This window comes from Rasamsonia emersonii (assembly GCF_000968595.1).
Source record: "Rasamsonia emersonii CBS 393.64 chromosome Unknown ctg1118621760438, whole genome shotgun sequence".
Classification (NCBI taxonomy): Eukaryota; Fungi; Ascomycota; class Eurotiomycetes; order Eurotiales; family Trichocomaceae; genus Rasamsonia; species Rasamsonia emersonii.
Genome location: NW_013562999.1, coordinates 27,088 through 46,048, shown reverse-complemented (window position 1 = coordinate 46,048; position 18,961 = coordinate 27,088). Strand labels below are relative to the sequence as shown.

General features: G+C 52.5%; 7 protein-coding genes across 7 annotated transcripts; 2 read left to right on the top strand and 5 right to left on the bottom strand.

The window, feature by feature from the left end:
- T310_6702 (Fungal specific transcription factor) lies at positions 1-1,991 on the bottom strand (the record flags this gene model as incomplete). The annotated part of the gene is made up of 2 exons (XM_013470493.1): positions 1-329; positions 394-1,991. Coding segments are annotated over 2 exons (1,927 nt in total), but the record flags the coding sequence as incomplete, so codon positions are not given.
- A 507-nt stretch (positions 1,992-2,498) lies between these two features.
- T310_6701 (Tartrate dehydrogenase) lies at positions 2,499-3,651 on the bottom strand (the record flags this gene model as incomplete). The annotated part of the gene is made up of 2 exons (XM_013470492.1): positions 2,499-3,337; positions 3,402-3,651. 2 exons carry the CDS (start codon positions 3,649-3,651, stop codon positions 2,499-2,501), a joined length of 1,089 nt encoding a protein of 362 aa, XP_013325946.1.
- A 539-nt stretch (positions 3,652-4,190) lies between these two features.
- T310_6700 (C6 finger domain protein) lies at positions 4,191-5,481 on the top strand (the record flags this gene model as incomplete). Its single annotated transcript, XM_013470491.1, has 3 exons — positions 4,191-4,268; positions 4,393-4,496; positions 4,572-5,481. 3 exons carry the CDS (start codon positions 4,191-4,193, stop codon positions 5,479-5,481), a joined length of 1,092 nt encoding a protein of 363 aa, XP_013325945.1.
- Positions 5,482-6,399: 918 nt separating this feature from the next.
- Positions 6,400-8,956, bottom strand: T310_6699 (Polyadenylate-binding protein; the record flags this gene model as incomplete). The annotated part of the gene is made up of 4 exons (XM_013470490.1): positions 6,400-6,559; positions 6,619-7,274; positions 7,339-7,413; positions 7,475-8,956. 4 exons carry the CDS (start codon positions 8,954-8,956, stop codon positions 6,400-6,402), a joined length of 2,373 nt encoding a protein of 790 aa, XP_013325944.1.
- A 1,074-nt stretch (positions 8,957-10,030) lies between these two features.
- On the bottom strand, positions 10,031-13,816 carry T310_6698 (Ubiquitin--protein ligase; the record flags this gene model as incomplete). The annotated part of the gene is made up of 3 exons (XM_013470489.1): positions 10,031-10,702; positions 10,753-11,767; positions 11,826-13,816. The coding sequence occupies 3 exons, from the start codon at positions 13,814-13,816 to the stop codon at positions 10,031-10,033; spliced, it is 3,678 nt and encodes a 1,225-aa protein (XP_013325943.1).
- Positions 13,817-14,425: 609 nt separating this feature from the next.
- On the bottom strand, positions 14,426-14,881 carry T310_6697 (50S ribosomal protein YmL27; the record flags this gene model as incomplete). Its single annotated transcript, XM_013470488.1, has 2 exons — positions 14,426-14,644; positions 14,699-14,881. 2 exons carry the CDS (start codon positions 14,879-14,881, stop codon positions 14,426-14,428), a joined length of 402 nt encoding a protein of 133 aa, XP_013325942.1.
- Positions 14,882-15,163: 282 nt separating this feature from the next.
- On the top strand, positions 15,164-18,178 carry T310_6696 (Small nucleolar ribonucleoprotein complex subunit Utp14; the record flags this gene model as incomplete). The annotated part of the gene is made up of 2 exons (XM_013470487.1): positions 15,164-17,926; positions 17,996-18,178. 2 exons carry the CDS (start codon positions 15,164-15,166, stop codon positions 18,176-18,178), a joined length of 2,946 nt encoding a protein of 981 aa, XP_013325941.1.
- Between the last annotated feature and the right edge of the window lie 783 nt (positions 18,179-18,961).

Here is an 18,961-nt window from a genome sequence, read left to right as displayed (position 1 = left end):
TGTTGTTGCTGCCACTGCCACTGCCACTGCCAGACGGCACCGACACCGCAGACCGTCTTCGTCGCACTGCTGCGTTCTCCGCTTCCTCCGAGTCCAGCTTTCTTTTCCATCTGCCGCCAAGCGCCGATTCATCCTGCCCCGTCTGTCGATTCACAGAGTTTGCATTCGTCTCGCTGTCAAAGTCAAACGGCAGATAGCTCTCGCTCTCGCGCTGCCCGCTCTGCCGCTGGATGTTCAACAGCAGAAAAGAAAGCGCGCTGTGGCAGTGCTTCGCCGTCTCCCACTGGCTGGACATAATCCGTAGGATCTCGAGACATTCGCCAATCTCTCTGTTCGAGTCAGTCAGACGAAATGATAGTCGACAAGAGGAATGATTGTCGAATTGCTACTTACTGACACCCCTTGAACAGAACATACTGCCGCAGCTGGCACGCAAACGCTATCACCAGCCCCGCCATGTACGCCGCCGACAACAACCCCGGCCAGAACAGAGCCTGCCGCTTCTCAACCTGAGCCTTCAACGCCGACAGAATCCCCCTCGCTGCGCCGATGCACGTCTGTAAGCCCGAGCAAAAGTCCGGAGAGGACGGGTCCAGCGACAGACACGGCCGGTTGATCAGCAGGATGAGATGCTCGTACAGAACCGAGAAAAACGGCCGTAGGTCAAACGATTCGTCGTCCTGGGGATGGGACGCCTCCCGGCCAGAAGACCCCTGCAGGTTCGGCGGAAGGCTGTTCCACCACCGGTGCACATCCGAGACGAGATACAGCACCGAGCTTCGTCGCACGGTGCGGATCTGAATCGACTTGTGGAAGAGCTCCAGAGCGCGACCGGTCAACTTGCCGTATATCACATAACTGGCCAGCGTCGCCTCGCGGTTGAGCTGCTCCTGACACGAATTCTGGGTTCTTTCATTATCATCTCGCCGACCATCATCATTGGCGCTTGTGTTTTCATTCTCCGCGGACCAGTCCGTCGAAGATCGAGAAACGGACCCTCCTTCTGGCGTGCCACGCGGTGACGCCGGCTTATTATAGCCATGCGCTACAGGGGCATGGCGCTCTGGTGTCCCAGGAAGGCAAACGTCGAGATCGGAATCCTGAATGCCAAGGGGCAGACCCAGCGCCTGGCTCAGGTATCGATCAATCGCATACGCACACCAGAAGATGCGTTTCCGCAGCTGGCGGTCATGCGACGACAGCTCCTTGAAGCGAAACGGACAGCGATGGAGACCGGCATGCAGCATGGATCTCAGGATGCAGCCGCCGACAAGGGATGCACTTCGAAGGGACATGGTGGCCACCAGGTACAATTGGGTGGCCAGGAGGGCCTGTAGCGACAAAATGTCGTGTCGGTAGAGAAGCATGCCCAGCAGCGAATGCACGTTCCCTGGGGACTGGATCTTTGATTCCTGCGGAAGATGCAGATCCGGCTGCACGAAACTGGCGAGGTTGAACACGCATTGGAAGATGGTCGTCCAGCAGGAACTCTTGTGTTCTGATGATGCCCGCGATGGTGCTGACTCTTCATCATCCTTCTCAGTGTAGAATGCTTCCATCTCCCGGAGGAACGACGGGCCATGGAGAAAGGGAAACAGCGGATGCCAGACTTTGAAGTACATCATCATCAACTCCCGGGCATGGTGGAGGTCAGGCGCTTTTCCAAGCACCCTGGCGATGGCGGGATTGTATTTCCACCCCCGAGGCGCCGAAGCATCCTCGGCCGCTGCATTGACATTTCTGTCTTTCGCAGCATGATGCTTCTCGCTGGGTGAGTCTACCGTCCCGACGATGGTATCCTCAGCCGCTGGGAACGCGGGTGCCGATGAACTGTTGCTCCCAGCAGGCCCAAGGCTCTTGGCGAAGGCCTGGCGGACCGTGTTGATGAAGAAGACTCCGCTGGAGCTCCCGACGAACTGACTCTCATCATTGGAGTGGGCGATCAGGGATCCGATCTCTGACGTCCCCGACATGAGGTCTGAAGACTGCATGTTGGTTTGAACATGGCGTCGATGCAGTTCCAGTATCGACCAATGAGCAGACCGTATTCCTATTCAGCAGACATCAATCATGAGAAGGCATCACAGACGGATAATGGGATTGGGATAACGGGATAACGTAGGACGTCCCTATGTCGAGTATATGCAAGCAGGCGATGCTGACTCAGCACTCCCACTTCAGCGACCACTGAAAGACTTCACTGCACTGCACCACTACTGTGGACACGATCAATGCCACACGATATAGCTCCTTGGCAGGAGAAAATCCCGACAATCAACGAGCCAAGTCGACGCAGACGCAGAGCCGTTGCGTTGCTGCGGGGAAGCCTCGGCTGATCGTTCAGCCGACGTCCCACTCGGCCGATACTTATGTAAGCCAATTAGTTATACGACCTCTGATTGGCAGGATGACATCATCATGCATTGCTAGGTCTATTCACTGACATCCGATGGATGACAGGCATTAGTTTTCAGCATATGTACGGAGTATGTGTGTACTCAAGGCTTTGGTAGCTTCTCAATTTCAGCAATCACCGCGTCCGTCACCTCCTGCGTCTTGGACGAGCCTCCCAAGTCCGGCGTTACGATTCCCGCCGCGCACACTCGTTCCACGCACTCCATCAGCTGCTTCGACGCCTCCTTCTCCCCCAGCCAGGACAGCATCTCTGCCGCCGACCAGAAAGTCGCCACCGGATTCGCGATGCCCTTCCCTGTAATGTCAAAGGCGCTGCCGTGGACGGGCTCAAAGAGCGACGGATTCTTCCGCGTCGGGTCGAGGTTGCTGGAGGGCGCGACGCCGATCGATCCAGCCAGGGCCGCAGCGAGATCAGACAGGATGTCCATGTGAAGGTTCGTGCCCACGATCGTGTCGAGGGACTCGGGCTTCGTGACCATCCGGACCGTCATGGCGTCGACCAGCATCTTGTCCCAAGTGACGTCGGGGAAATCGCGCGCAACCTCCGCGGCAATCTCGTCCCAGAGCACCATCCCGTTTCGCATCGAGTTGCTCTTTGTCACGACCGTGAGCAGTTTCCGGGGCCGCGAGCGCGCCGTCTCGAACGCGAAGCGCATGATGCGTTCGATCCCGACGCGGGTGAAGATGGCCACTTCGGTGGCCGTCTCCCACGGCTGGTGGAGATGGGACCGGCCGCCCTGGCCGGAGTATTCACCCTCGGAGTTTTCCCGAACGAGAACCCAGTCGATGGCTCCGTTGGCGGCCGTCGCGAGGGGCGATTTTGTCCCGGGGAATGTGCGCACCGGTCGGACGTTGGCATACAGTTGTAAGGGTCCTCGGATGGCGAGAAGCAGACCCCAGAGGGAAATGTGGTCGGGGACATCTGATTTCTGTCAGTCGACCAACAGAGCTGGACAGTAGCGAACTCATTCTTTATTTTCACGTACCCGGAGCACCAACAGCGCCGAAGAGCGTCGCATCGAAGCGACGTAGCGTGTCCAATGCGTCTTCAGAGACATAGCGACCGTGCTCTTTGTAGTAAGCCGTTCCCCATGGAATGTGCGTAAAATCGATGTCGAAAGTCCCCAGGTGCTTGGCTAGCTTCTCGACCACCTGGATCGCTGCAGCGACCACCTCAATGCCGATGCCATCGCCGGGAATGGACGCAATGTGGTAAGAGGGCTTTGTCCCAGCCATGGTGGTGGACGAACAATGCGGTAGAGGTCGCTATGCGGGGCTCCAACACTGGGGACTCTTCAACGCGTTGTAGAGTGCAGAACAGGGTATATATACAGTACTGGGCTGGTGCCGGAGCATGGCGACGCTTTATCCTGCATTCGACCTCGGGTAGTGCCTAAATATTCCTCCGGGAGAAGACGCTGGCTTGCAGACTGCATCGTCGTCCTGAACGCTTTCCGGTGGAGAGAAGAGCAGCTGCGGAGCACGTGAGGGGTAGCTCTCGGCAGAAGGTTCACCCGGCGGTGCTAGCAACTCGCCAGTATCGCCAGCAACAGTAATAGTTCGATTTCTGGCCCAGCGCAATTCCGCTGTCTTACAAATCCGGGGGGATAAGAAATCGGACTATAATAATAGCAGGAGCCGTGCCGTTACTTACTATGACTTTCTTGCCCATACAGAAAACTTCCTACCCGCGTGGTCGCTGGAAATCGCCCGTCTTGGCACGCTGACCTGAGTTACCATCCTTGTATACCTAGTCGAGTACCTGCCACTTTAGCATGGCTGCTAGTGCCAAGGAGAAGAAGGCAACCCGAATCACGACGGCTTGCAATCCCTGCCGATCTCGGAAGCAGAAGGTGAGTGACATGACCTGTCATGCCTTGGCATGGGTCCACTACTGGACAGGATGCTAACCCTGATCCATCTCTGCATATAGTGTAGCGGAGAGAGGTGGGCAGCTCCTACTACTTCAGCTTCCAGGCCTCATTCCTCTCTGCCGGATTTCTGACCGTGAGAAAAAGACCAGCATGCGAACAATGTCTCGAATACAACCGGGCCTGTGCATGGCCTGCGCAGTTGAAGCGGTGAGCAAGCAGACCCAAGATAACGTATAAAAACGCTGCCCGGCAGATGGTGACTTATCTTCTCGAATTGAATAGGGGCCCTGCGAAAGGCTACATCGAAGCTCTGGAGCACCGTCTCTATGAAACAGAAACCGTCCTGCTGAAGATCCTGCCGCACATCTCCCAGAGCCAACTGGCCTCCATCCTGTCCGATATGTCGTCCGGTTCGACCTCAGGCGAAGAGCGCGGAGGAGGTCGACCGGTGTACGCACCCATCTCGCCGCTACGGAAGCGAGGCGTCGAGTACTGGAAATCGTACCCGCTGAGCAGCGTCCAGAACATCCGCAAATGGGAGCAAGACTGCCACGCTCTACGAAGAGCGAGATTGAATAACGTCAGCCAATATGACGACTCATCGTTATCATCTTCTGTCCCGTCGAAGCGTCTGAAACTGTCTGAAGAGACAGAGTCATCATCGTCGGATCTGGGAGGGAAGAGGGGAGAAGTGGACAACACTTCTCCTTCCTTTGATGGTCGAAGCCCGACGACGGAACCTCCTCCTCCTCCTCCTCCCCATCATCATGACTCCGGATTTATCTCGCACTCGCAGGCCCACACGCACAGATTATTCAGATCGCCGCCGCAGCAACAACAGCAGATCAACGTCGATGCGTTACACGTATCTCCACCAGCAGAAGAAGACCTCTCATCCGAGGAGCTCCACTCTACATCAACAACGACAACATACGGTCGACACACGCAGCAACAAGGTCGACCACTATCAGAAGAAGAGCGGCCATTGGACGCGACAGGCAGCTACTACGTCGTCGATCACAACACGCTCTCGCAGCTGGCATTTTTGAAAGGTGGTGGCGGCGGCAGCAGCAGCAGCGGTGGTGGCAGTGGTAGTAGTAGCTTTGCGCCCAGCGCGCCCCCTGCGCCTCAGGAATTGAGCTCATGGGATGCAGCGCCGCCGATAAAGTTTCAGCAGCAGTTTCTGTGGTAGCTGCGGGATCATCATTTCGTCTCTAATTTCATTCAACCAAGAGATCATGGAGTTCATTAATTACATTGTATGTATGTATCTATTCATTGATTGAGACGAGATACACAGGACGGTAATGCTATGGTATGGCATATAACTCGCTGGTGACTGTCAATTGTCATTTTTGTTTTTATATACATACACACCTACTGTCATTCACCAGACACATTCATCACCAGAATACATATTCCCTCATTAATCATTTAATTACCCAGATGGGAGCCAGTCACTCATAATGAAATATTCAGAGTTACACGAAATTGAGCATGGGCCCTAGCACCCGATCTAGGTAACTACAGAGTACGTACTGTACCTACTTATCAGATCGGCACGTCCTACAAACTACAGACTACAGCAGCAGCAGCAGCAAGGACACAGACTGAGTAAGCGTAAGACTTAAAACCGACCCAGAGACATGATGACATAACTCTATGATACAAGAAAATGGTCGCGTGGACGTGAGATAACATACGAGGTACACACACGAGACAGATGAACTTTTTCCTTAATTTTTTCCCCCGTTTCATTTCTGTTCGTCACGCCCGAATAGCTTCCGTCTTAATTCTTCTTCTTTTTTTTTCTTCCCGGTCCCAATCCTTCCTTAAGCCGAACTAGAGACCTGGTCAAAAGAAAAAAACTCGTAACGTCATCATGAACAGAGGCGGTTTTAGCTGGCCATCCGCAACAAAGAAACTTTTCCGAAACCGGGGATATCAGGACAGAAAAGAAGAGAGAAATTAAGGTCATGGAGGAGTAAAAGAAAAAATGAAATAAAACCCAGAGAAGAACCATAGTCGTTAAAGCATAGCAAGTCGAGTTTCCGTGGCCACCAAGCAGGAGTCCTTCATACCGGGTGACCGGATTCCGAATCGGGCGCTTTTACGACTTCGACTCCTCCGTAGCACCCTCCTTGGCACCCTCCTTCTGCTTCGCGGCATCGCCAGAGGCCTCGCCCTCTGCTCCCTTGTTCTTCATGTACTCGTCGTAAACGTTAAGAGCCTCCTCAACCTTGGCGCGCAGAGCGGCCTCATCGTCAAGCCTAATGACGAATTAGCAAACGCAACTCTTTCAGGAAACGAGAACAACGACATGACTTACAGTCCAAGAAGCTCGGCATTGTCCATCTCCAACAGCATGCCAGTGATCTTGCCGGCCAACTCTGGCTGCTGGGCCTGGACCTTCGGGTATAGAGCCTCTCCGAGCATCTGCTTCTGTTGAGCGGGAGGAGCCGCCGTCAGAGCCTGCAGGGTGAGACCGCCAGGAGCGGCGTCACTACCCGGAACAGGGCCAGGAGCGTTCTGTCCGCGACCAGCCTGGCCGGGACGAACGTGACCCTGCTGAACAGGCACGTTGCCACGGCCCTGACCGTAGCCTGGACCACCGCGCATACCGGGAACGTTTGGTGGCATACCCTGAACCCCAGGGACTTGTCCACGACCACCAGCACCACGACCGAAAGCCTGCGCCTGAGCCATCTGAGGATAGCCCAGACCGTTAGGCATAGCTCCAGGGGCGCCCTGCATGGCTCCCATAGGGATCTGGCCGAAGTTCTGCGGAATCTGCTGGTTCGGGTTGCCGATGCCACGACCACCTTGCTGGGCAGGGAAGGCGGCTGGGTATTGACCAGGTCGTGCACCCGGCATACCGGGCATGACCATACCGGGCTGAGGAGCGAAGGCCATGCCACGCCCAGCGGCGTTGGCGGGAAGGAAACCCTGCTGTCCAGGTCCGTAGAAGACAGTAGGCTGCATGTACTGTTGCGAAGAGAAGTTAGCTGGAAGCTCATTCCGTTCAGCGTGGTAGAGGATGGGAACTTACAGGCTGCGGCATTCCAGCTGCCGCGGCTGCTTGTTGCTGTCTAAGGGTGTTACGAGCCTGAATGCTAGCCTCGAGCTTCATGATGTTAGTAATAAATTCAAAAAAAAAATACACTTTCTCAGCGTTCTGAACCTACCTGGCTCTTGCGAACATCCTTGCGCTGGGCCAGAGCAACATAAAGAGGCTTGCCATTGACCATTCTCTGGTTCATCTCGGTCACCGCCTTGGAGGCTTCATCGGGGCTAGAGAAGCAGACGAAACCAAAGCCCTTGCTCTTGCCAAGGGGCTGGGGCTTCTTCTCGGCCTCTTTCTTGTCCTTGTCGGCTTTCTTGCCATCCTTCTCCTTGTCTTCCTGTTTGTCCTTGGCTTCTTCCTTGCCAGCTTCCTCTCCCTCTTTCTTTTCGGCCTCTTTCTTTTCAGACTCCTTCTTTTCAGCCTCCTTCTTCTCAGCCTCTTGTTGCTGCTGGAGGCGCTCGAGGTGGCTGGTGTCACGCATGACCTTGGCAGAGGTGATAGTACCGAAGGGGCTGAAGAGCTCGCGCAGCTTCTCATCATCGATATCATCGGTGAGGTTCTTCACATAGAGGTTGACACCCTGATACTTGTTTTGCTTCTCAAGGCGGGCGGCCTCATACTGCTTACGCAGTTCTTCCTCGCGTTCATGCTTCTTCTGGGCACGACCGACGTAAAGCTTCTGGCCCCGCCACTCCTTGTCGTTCATCTCGTCGACAGCTTTCTGAGCACTGTCGTGAGTCGAGTAGTTCACGAAACCGAACCCACGGCTCTTTCCAGTCTCTGGGTCGCGGCTAATGGTCGCGGACGTAATCTCACCGTATTTCCCAAAAAGCTCGCGGAAGTCATCGTCGGTGGCTTCGAGGTCGATGTTCTTGACGTAAACATTGGTGAAGTTGGCCTTCATCTCTTCGAATTTGCTCTGGCGATCCTTCTTGGAGATGTGGTGGCCGACGTAGACCTTCTTGTCGTTGAGCAACATTCCGTTCACGTGCTTGATGGCGTTGTTGGCGGCTTCGGCAGTCTCGTAGTGGACGAAGCCGTAGCCCTTCGAGTTTCCATACTCATCCTGGGCAACCTTGCAGCTCAGGATGTTACCGAAAGCAGCAAAGGTGTCGTGCAGAGCCTTGTTGTCGATAGCAGTATCCAAGTTCTTGATGAAAACATTGCCCTGGCCAGTCTTGCGCAGAGCGGGATCACGCTGCGACCACATGATTCGGCACGGGCGGCCCTTGATGAGAGTGTAGTTCAGGTCCTCGAGAGCGCGTTCACCATCGGCAGTGTTGTTGTAGTTGACGTAGGCGTAGCCCAGAGAGCGTCTGGTGACGGCGTCGCGGCAGACACGGATGGAAGCGACCTGTCCGATGGAAGAGAAGAGCTCGTAGAGCATCGCCTCAGTAACGGACGGGTCCAGCTCGCCGACATAAAGGGAGGCCGAGTGGGGCTGAGTGGTGGTGGTAGTGCTAGTGGTAGTAGTGGTAGTAGTAGACGTCGCATTCTCGGCGGTCGTGCTCTCAACCGTGGTGGTGCCGTTCGCACTGGCATCAGCAGTGCCGTTGGCGGTGGTGTCCTCAACAGTAGGGGCCGTGGAGACGTCGGCAGACATTTTGATGGGAGTTTCTTAGATTTTCTGAATCTCTAGAGAAAGAAAAAGAGTGCGATATTAGTCCAGATGTCTGGGTTGTCAACTGCGAACCACACGGCTGTGTGGGTGTCTTGTCGCAGGCAGCGGAAAGGAGGTTGGAGACGCACAGTGTGAAAACGAAAAAAAGGTTGGAGGGGCGGGAGCTACAGCACTCCTAGGACTGAGAAGGGGTATTTCTTAACAGCAGACTGGGAAGAACTGGTCTCCGTCTGCACACAACAAGCTGGAGGTCACCAACGACGTTCGCGAAGCTGGTGATCACGAGGGATGGGGCAGTGACTGCGAAGTATCTGGTAAACACCACACAGTCAAGAGGATGAATGTTTTTAATGGATTTTTTCGCTTTTTTTGGGATTTTTGACTTTTTTTTGGGTGACAAAGGGGAAGAGGTAAGAAGGAAGAAAGAAGGATGCTAAAAAGCTAGCAAAGAGGGATGGATGAGTGGTGGTGAAAGAGCTTTTGACCTTTAGACGGGGTTTCTGGAAAAGTTGAAAGGGAAATTTTGTGAATGGCACGCTAAGCCCTTTCGGGACATCTCGGGCGGCCCTGTGAGATTTTTTTCTGGTGAATCACGTGCGCCAATTGGCAGGCAGTGACATTGCCACCACCACAACACAGGACCATGCTCAGGCTTAGCCCAGGGACAGGGCTCTCTGCAAGGTGCTATGAGGGGGCAATCACATCCTGTGCTCTTGGAGTGAATGCTGGTGTTAGGGTTCTGCTTTGTGGCAACGCCACACTCCCTACAACGATGCCGAAGAATACCCCAGGCTCGATTGTAGCTGTGTGTACTGCCTGCCTACCTTGTACACCGTTTGTCTATTATTGACTACATCAGGAATCTGATCTTTATCTCACAGAGAAATTGATATATATTGATATCATCTAAATGCTAAAAGAGAAGACCTGCCAGACGCCTCTGCTATGCAACAATCATCAAACACAACTGAATCCTTGCCCCTGTAACAAAAAAAAATTAATGCACATTGGATGTTGCAATCCTGCCAAAGAGAAAGTGTGGAAAAGGCTCAGTTTTCAACTCAGATCAAACCCAGCTCCTGCATTGATAGCATATAAAAGCTTCTCCTTCAAAATACGTGCGTTCGAATACCGAGGAAGCTTCAACAGATTGACACACGTGCTGGTGCTGGGAAGCCGTTCTTCATCATCACTGGAATCGCGGATACTAAATCTGGGATTGAGATGACTAAAACCCAACAATGGTGCGCGAGGAGTAGACGTCACGAATTTGAGCACCTTCTGCCGCTCTTCGTTGGTCATGCCCTCCATGACTTCCCAGAACAATTTGACGGTGGGGTGTTCTTCTTTGTCATCGCCAATGCTGTACACTCCGCCGTAAAGCGTATTGCGCCTCAAATCAGCGACATCGATCTCTCCCGAGTCTCCTCCAACAAGCGTCTGCAGCTCCGACTGATTAAACATCGACAGCCAGGACGGTTGAATGATCTGCCCCAGCCCCTGGAGAAAAGCATTGGTCTGGTAAAACGGCTGCACCTGGAGGCGATGGCGAGCAATGTAAGATATGTAGACGAGTCGATTCTGGTTAGTGACAGGGATGTTCGAGCCATTTGGCTTCAACTCCCGGGTGATGGTGCGCGTTGTACCGTCCGGCATGGGAACCGTATCGGTGACCGTGAAGTTCAGGGCAAAATCTTCAACGTCTCCAGGATAATTTTTCAGTTGTAACTAAAGACAGTCAGTGGTGGTAGACAACGCAGCAACAGACCGAAACATACCAGTCCCTGGTACAATCCCTCATCGAGCTCTCTCAAATCGTTGAGATTGGCCCGGTACGCTGATTCCTTCTGCGCGGAGCTCAACCCGCCGGTCAGAGCCCACTTGAGAAGAAAGAACCCTGCAAAGTGGACATCCACCAGGATCCCCTCATAGAGGCACTTGCCTATGACGCGGCCGAGAAATTCGTAGCGTCGAAGCAGATCCCGTACTTGTTCGTTCCACTCGGGGCTTCCTTCCACAAATCCCATCTCCCGCAGCAGCTCCTTCCGCTGTTCGACAGCAGCCGGATTTGGATAGAGGAGGTTCTGGTCGTTTTCAACAAAGAGGTTGAGTCCATCCAACGACTTGAAGGCTTCGTTCGTCACACTGGTCAAGAACTCCTTTGTCACTCCGCCACCGTCTATTCCAGCCTCCACCGTTCCGAATTTGTCAATGAAACTGATCTGGATTGGCTCTTTGAGGCCATCACCGAGATCGTAGAATTGATCAAAGGCGTCTTCAAAGACATTATCACGCCGGATGTTGGCATGGTGGCGACTGAGAATATCTTGCGCTGCGGGACGGCCATCTATCATACGTCCCATGGAGCTTTGAGCAACGGACATCCGCCAAGCGTCAGGATCGATGAACCCGTGTCTGCGACGCATCTGATCCCTGTAGATAAATTCACGGAAAATCTGCACTCTGGTTGCAAAAGGAATGAAAAAGGGCATGTTTCGTAGAATCTCAAGCCGAGGCGCAACTGCCTCAAGCTGCTTTCTCCGAGCTGCTTGTTGCTGACGACGCCTAAGATACTCAATCCGACGAGCTTGTTGGGTCCGACTCGTTCCTATCAGTCCGAGAGACGGTTCTGGAACGAGGTCATCCAGAAGGTCATCTTGATTCTCATCATCCTCTTCGCCTTGAAGCTGATGTCGATTCTCCTCCTCTGCAACCACTGCAGGGATGAAGCCTTCCATATCAAAACGGCCGGTCATCAACCAATGGCCATCTGGAAGGAATTTGCGACGCGAGCTAGAAATATACTAAGTCAGCATCTGTATGGAGGGGATATTTGAAATGGATAACTCACTCTCGCTCGTGAATCATTCTCAACAGTCCTGTCACCAAGCCCTTGAAATAGTCAAGCGGGATCCCTGTCACGCCAGGGAGGCCCTTCTCTTTATTCCTTTGCTCCAAGTCCCTAACACTTGTTACGGACTCGGATGGAGGAGCTGAGGTACTGAAGTAGTCCCGGATACTACTTGTCTCCTGTGCAGCGCTCGTTTCATCCAGATCCGCTGCGTTCCAGTACAGTGTGAAAGCCAGGTTCTTCAGGAAAATGGTCATGTCTTTGACATCCCTCAGCGGCAACGCGCTCTCTTTGGTCCAAGAAACCCTTGTGTCCGGCGCAGTTGACAGAGACTCGCCTGAGAAGAATTCATCATCGTCCATAACTTTGAGAACAAATGTATATAGCTCTAGGAACAATAAGATGATTGTCCATTCCTGCTCTCGCTCATGCGCAGCAGTATGGAGCATCTTGCCATCACTAGAATTCTCGGATGAGATCGGTTTTAATAATGGAAGCACTTCATTCGAGTCACGACTTATCGTGGCAAAGATCTTTGTATTTCTTGAAGCTTGCCAGAAATACTTGATCGCGGGTACTCGTAATTTTGGTAGAGACGGTGAGGGCTCTGCAGAGGTTGCAGAACCCAGATACAACCACATCCGAATGTCGTCTCCACGACGTGGGAACACCCTGAGAAGGGTCAACGCGTATGAAGCCAAGTTCTTGGCATCATCAGAAGCATCTGTGTCAACGCCCTCGATATTGTTTAACCGTACCCGGGACAACAGGCCGGTGATGCTGTTCTGATTGACAAGACTGACGATCTGTTCTCGCACAAAGGGAGGCAGCGGAGAGGTTTGATTCCGCTCGTTCTCCGCAAAGTCATCAGGTTCGAGACGGCGTGATACATAGAGAGCCAGAGAGTTCAAGAGGTTAGACACCACCTTCACGAATCCTGGTTCGGGAGCTTCTTGTGAAGCGGTCCCACCCAGGGCATAGTGATGGAAGAAAATGAAATAAGAAAGGAGCCATAGACGAGCATCAACATCCTCAGTGATTGATTTGCTGTTTGAAACATGAGAGATGCATGCGTCCAAAGCCGAAGTCAGAAGCTTGTAGTTGATATTCGATGCTAACTCGTCAAGAGATCCTATATGACTGGCAAGGTCCGGAATAGTGAGATACTCGCGGGCGAACCACTCATAGGCTCCGAGTGTTTCTGATGTGATAGGTTGAAGCAAGGCAAGCACACCTGCAACGAGAGCGCCTACAGATAAGTCCAGCCTTGTAGAAAGAGTCTTGAGATTGATGGTCAGCGTTGCCATGACGGAGTAGTACTCCTTTGCAATCCGGGCCATCGGTTTCGGGATCAAGCCTATTAAGAACTTGATCAACCGAAGAAGGGGTTCCACCGAGAAGCTGGAGGCCCGGGAAGACGTAGCCAGAGCATGCAGCAGCTGGAGAGTCGTCTTCGCCAGGCGCACCAGCAGCGTCGTCCACTCCCCTTCAGTGGCTATCGTAGGTACCTCTTCCAACGTCTTCTGGAACGCATTTGAGAAGTACACGAGGCGCGCAGCATCCTCTTCCTTCCTAGTCTCTAGGAAATGCAAGAGGAGTCTCAGCTGCGACAGACACTCGGCCGGTGTTGAGTATCGAGCTGGGGAGCGAACTTCCTGCGCTTGAGTCTGAGCGTAGTTGTCGAACGACAGCACAACCCCTAGTCTCTTTTGTTCCACGGCATCCCATTCCGCCCTCCAACGGCCGCGTGTGATTTTCCTGCTTCTGTAGCCCCGCCATGTCCGTTGCAGAGTGCGAGCTGCGCCCAGTCGTTGTCTTTCCTGTTGTCTTATGATACGCTCTTGCTGAGCAATCGCAAGGGTGTTCTGAGGCCCATAGCCATGAGGAGCTTGTCTGGCGGACGGTGACGAGGCGAAAGGATTATTGATATTGCGCCCGGAGAGATTAACCTGCCGGGGGCGGCGAGAGTTCCCAGTAAAGGACTGGAACATGGCTCTTCAAGAGAGAACGGATTCACCGACTGTGGCGATAACTCAAAGTGAAAATGTCAAGTCAGCCCCGGCCTCACTGTGCCTGGACGGCCGTTTCTCCATGGTTTGGGATGACAGAAGGTAAGAGAAGATGCTGGACGACAGTAGCTATGACATAGGCTTGCCTAGTGCTGCGGGATGCATGAGTGACTCGCCGGAGCACAGGATTATCCGCACGCACTCGAATCGCGGCTTTGCGAGGCCGGAGAAGCAGCGGCCACGCACTCCGGCGTTATTTCCACCGCCTGGCAATGACTAACACTAACTGCTGATGAATTTGATAAATCCCATCACTTTCTAATGCAATTTGAATGATGATGGATTTTGCCCAATGAATAAGCAGTGACTGTAGTTTCCCTTCTCAAGTCATACTCGGATAAATTGGAGGATAAAAGAAACACCGTCTTATGCGACCCATGTGACCAATATCTCAGCAAGAACCTTCCAAAACCCATTGTAGTGCCTCCTTTGCCGGTTGGCTAGAATCAAAGCAATATTGTACATGAAAAATGATGACAGACAATTCATGATGAAGTGAAAATGGCCGCTCTCTTGGGCTTCTGCATATCGTCACGAGTCCTTTTTCAGCGGAATCTTGGTGTCTGGTCCTCCCTCTCGCTCGAGTCGCTCGCACTCCAAGACTTCCTGCCCATTGTCTAGCATCCACAACTTGAGATAGTCCTTTCCGTCAAATGCGCGTTCGACAGTAATCGTCCTTCCGTTTTTTTCGATGTCCTTCGTGTATTTGCTCCGTGTCGGGGGCATCGCTTTGGTGACAAAAGGAGTAAGCTGCACAACGGTCAGAGAGAACACTTCAAATGAGGATCCAGTATCATTACTCACTTTGAAGTCCTTGAGCTTTTCAGGGACAACGTATGTCCGCACTTTCTTCCAGTCGATCACGTAGGAGCCGTTCTTCGCAAAAAACCCCATAGAACCGGACCGGGTTCCCTTGTAGTACCCTCCATTGACTTGTTTCGTTGTAAGGCGCAAACGCGCCATCATGGGCTGAGATGGTTTGACCATGTTTGGCAATGGTTACAGGAAACCATGCACTCTGGATGAGAGAGGGCTTCCTCGAGATGTCTCTGCAGTGGAAGTAGCCGCATGACAGCTGCGGAATTTGAGATGGCGCTAGTAGGAGTAGCTCCGCCCCGGGAGAACTTTTCAGTCGCCCAAAAAAAATAATTGACCCCACAACTTGAAGTACCACGAGCAGGAGCTAACTACCAAAAAAATTTCTTATCGTCTACACATCTCTCCTACAGCAATTTCTGAGTTGCCCCCAGGGCAAATTTTTCTTTAGCCATGGCCGGCAGAAAGGTGAATTTGCGCGGCCCCAAAGACGAAGTTGAACGGAAGCCGAAGCCGAACCCGAAAACCAGAGGGGGCCTGGATGCACTTGCCATTGCAGAGGACCAATTTCCTACGAAACCAAAAATCCGGCAACATCGCCTTGGAGAAGTCGATGATTTTTCGAAGCGTAAACGTCCGGGACAAGATGGAGAAGGTCCGAATACAAAACGGCGGAGAACAGGGAACGAAAACTCGGACGACAGCGAAAATGTCGGAAGTGACAGCGAAGGTCATGAGTGGAAGATAGGAGAGGTCGACAGTGAAGATGACAGTGAATTGGATAGTGATGAGGCCATGGGTTCAAGCGACGAAGAGCGTTTCGAGGGATTTACCTTTCGCGGGAGCTCCTCGGGGAAAAAATCGAAAGCCAAGAACGCTTCGGCCTCTACAAAACGAAGCAAGGAGATAGATTTGTCGGAAGATGTTGACGAGGGAGAATCTTCCCAGTACGACTCTGAAGATGATCTGGGATCGGACGCGGTAGACCTCGCGACCGCTTGGGACATGAATGCTGAAGAGGACGAGGTTCCCGATAAATCTTCAAAATCAAACAAGGATAGCACCAAAAACAAGTCAAATGCTAGTGACTCTGAGACAGATGAGAGTGGCGATGATGATGACGAGGACGACGACGACGACGACGACGACGACGACGATGATGATGATGATGATAATGCTAGTGAGGATACAGATTTATCTATTTCCGAGGATGACGGAGACCCCGAGACTCAAAGTGGGCTTTCAAAGCTTCAAGACTTTGTCAATTCTATGGAAACTACTACAGCCAGCAAAACGTCTCAAAAAGCCAATCGAGGACCGGAGAGCGGGGTGCCTACAGAATATGGCTTAACTTCCTCACGGAAACTCACTGTCGCAGATCTTCTACCCTCAGTAACCGATTCTCGCTTGAAAAGCTCTCTGAAACATCTAGATTCAGCTACTCGAAAAACCAAATCTTCCGGTGCGACTGGAAAACTAGCTGCGCCTCTTCCAAAAAGACAACAGGATCGGCTCGATCGAGCGGCCGCTTACGAGAAAAGCAAGGAGACATTGGATCGATGGATTGAGACTGTCAAGGCAAATCGACGGGCTGACCACCTTTCCTTTCCTCTTCCTGATCCCGAGGTGCAGCAACTGCCTAGGATAGGACCAGTCAAGCCACAGACGGATCTTGAAAGCACAATACAATCTATCTTGGTGGAAAGTGGCCTTGCGGAATCAAATGAGAAGTCCGGAGAAGAGAAGATCCAGGAGGCTGAAGAGCTGGAAACGAGAAAAATGTCTCTTGAAGAAGTGCGAGCCCGTACTGCCGAGCTCCGCAAGCGTCGGGAGCTATTATTCAGAGAGGAAGTCCGTGCGAAAAGGATCAAAAAGATCAAGAGCAAGTCCTATCGCCGAATCCATCGAAAAGAGCGTGAAAAGATGGCACAATTGGAAAGGCAAGCGCTTATTGAAGCCGGTATTGATATCGATGCAGAAGAAAGAGAGCGGGCCGATCGAGCAAGAGCCGAAGCTAGGATGCGCTCCAAACACAAGGAGAGTAAATGGGCGAAGAGCATCAAGCAAACAGGTCGCGCTGCCTGGGATGAGGATGCCCGGCTTGGCATGGCAGAGCTGGCACGAAGGGAAGAGGAATTGCGGAGAAGAATTGAAGGAAAGAGCGTTAACAACGCGGATGAGGATTTCCTTGGTTCATCGAGCTCAGAGTCGGAGGATGAGCAGGACCCATGGGCCGAAGATAACCCAGAGGCTGAGACTCGAAAGCTCCGTCAAGAGCTCGACGCCCTCGAAAGGGAAGATGATGCGACAAACATAACTGGGCCACACTCGAAGCTCATGTCGATGAAGTTCATGCAAAATGCCGAAGCTGCCCGGAAATTGCAGAATGACGAGGAAATCAAGAAGCTCCGGCGAGAATTAGACGGCGATCATTCCGAACGTGAAGAAGAAGTCGAAGGCGGTCGCAAGAAATTCGGCGCCTCGAAAGCAGAGAGTTCTGACCAACCCGTTGTCTCGCGTCCAAAGAATGAGTTTGAAGAAGTTCCATCGTCCGAAGATGAAGAGCCGGGCATTCCCGAGTCGATTGCTCGTAAAGTTGAAACCGCCGCCAAACGTGCCGGTGATCAGAAAGCCAGGCCGGCCGCACAACCTACGATCTCAAGTGGCTCAAAGGCCACCATCGAGAAAGAAGACGATCCTCCAGAAGAGAATCCTTGGCTGACCCAAACCACACGAAACAACCGTAAACGCAGCGCGGTAAAGACTGATCAGTCCGTCAGTATCTCAGTGAACGGCCAAGGTCAGGTCTCCACCGTTGACCATAAAGCCGCTCCACCCAAGGACAGCTCACATGACGAGGCAACAACTCATCAACCTCATCAGAATGGCAATCAGGATGATGAGCCTAGTGACAGTGATGATGACGCTCACGCCCCAATCCTGCTGAAAAACCATGATCTTGTCAAGAAAGCGTTCGCTGGGGATGAGGTCGTCGCAGACTTCGAGAAGGAGAAGCTTGAAACCATTGAGGAAGAAGGGGACAAAGTCATCGACAACACGTTGCCGGGATGGGGTAGCTGGACCGGTGCAGGTATCAGCAAGAAGCAGCAGAAGCGTCAGAAACGCTTCCTCACCACCGTGGAGGGAGTGAAGCCTGAGCAGCGCAGGGACGCAAAACTTGACCGCGTTATCATCAATGAGAAGCGAATCAAAAAGGTAACATTCATATTCGCTCTGCTTTGTCACTCGATCTCAGAGACCCGGAAAAGGCTAACTTGTTCGTAGAACATCAAGTATCTCGCGACTCAGCTACCTCACCCATACGAATCAAAGCAGCAGTATGAGAGGTCTCTTCGTCTCCCTATAGGCCCCGAGTGGACCACCAAGGAAACCTTCCAGGACGCGACAAAGCCTCGTGTGATGATCAAGCAGGGTATCATCAAACCCCCGGAGAAGCCCTTGATCTAAACCAGGATTTTCTTCGTGTCATCGTTGAGCGATGACTGTTAGATGTAGACAGGATATGTTTTGACAGGACGTGTTATCGCCGATGCCTTATCAGGATGGGCTATACTTTGGGTTGGGTATCGAAAAAAAAATTATTTTGTGGTAGTTAGGTTACGAACACAAATTCAAATTCTTCCTCTTTTGAATTACAACATTATTCTGGTTCTTCTCAACCAGTCCGGTCCTTGTAGTCCACGGGAAGCTCGAATGTGACCATATCAGCCCCAGTCATATGCCAGTTCCAGCTGCACATGATTCGTGTTCCTCGATAGTAAGAGCTGACACTGAGGTAATTAGATACAAGTCTGGTTGGTCCATCTATCTTTTTAGATGGTACGATCTGCATCTAGAAGATTGCGTGCGATAATGGTTATTGGTTTCATTTCTGTCACGCCAACCTCGCGTGGCTATGGAATGTGACCATTGGAAACTTACTCCGTACAACTAACTTTCGATGCACAACATTTGTAACACGCCACTTAATGGTACACATGAACTTGCACAAGCTATGTTGGGACGGGAAAAACTACACAATGACATTTTTTTTTGTTACTCTTCCATCTTGCATGTCCCGCGGTAACCAGCATCATATTTGGATGATAGCGGACAGCGGGGTCTTACATGCCAAGGGCGGGCGGGAGAGCGGGGAGACACGGGCTCCGATTGGGCCAGGAACATACCTCGTGGTGGTCAAGCATTCATCGCATCCTGTTACTTGGAGCTTGTCTGCACAACAATGCTCTC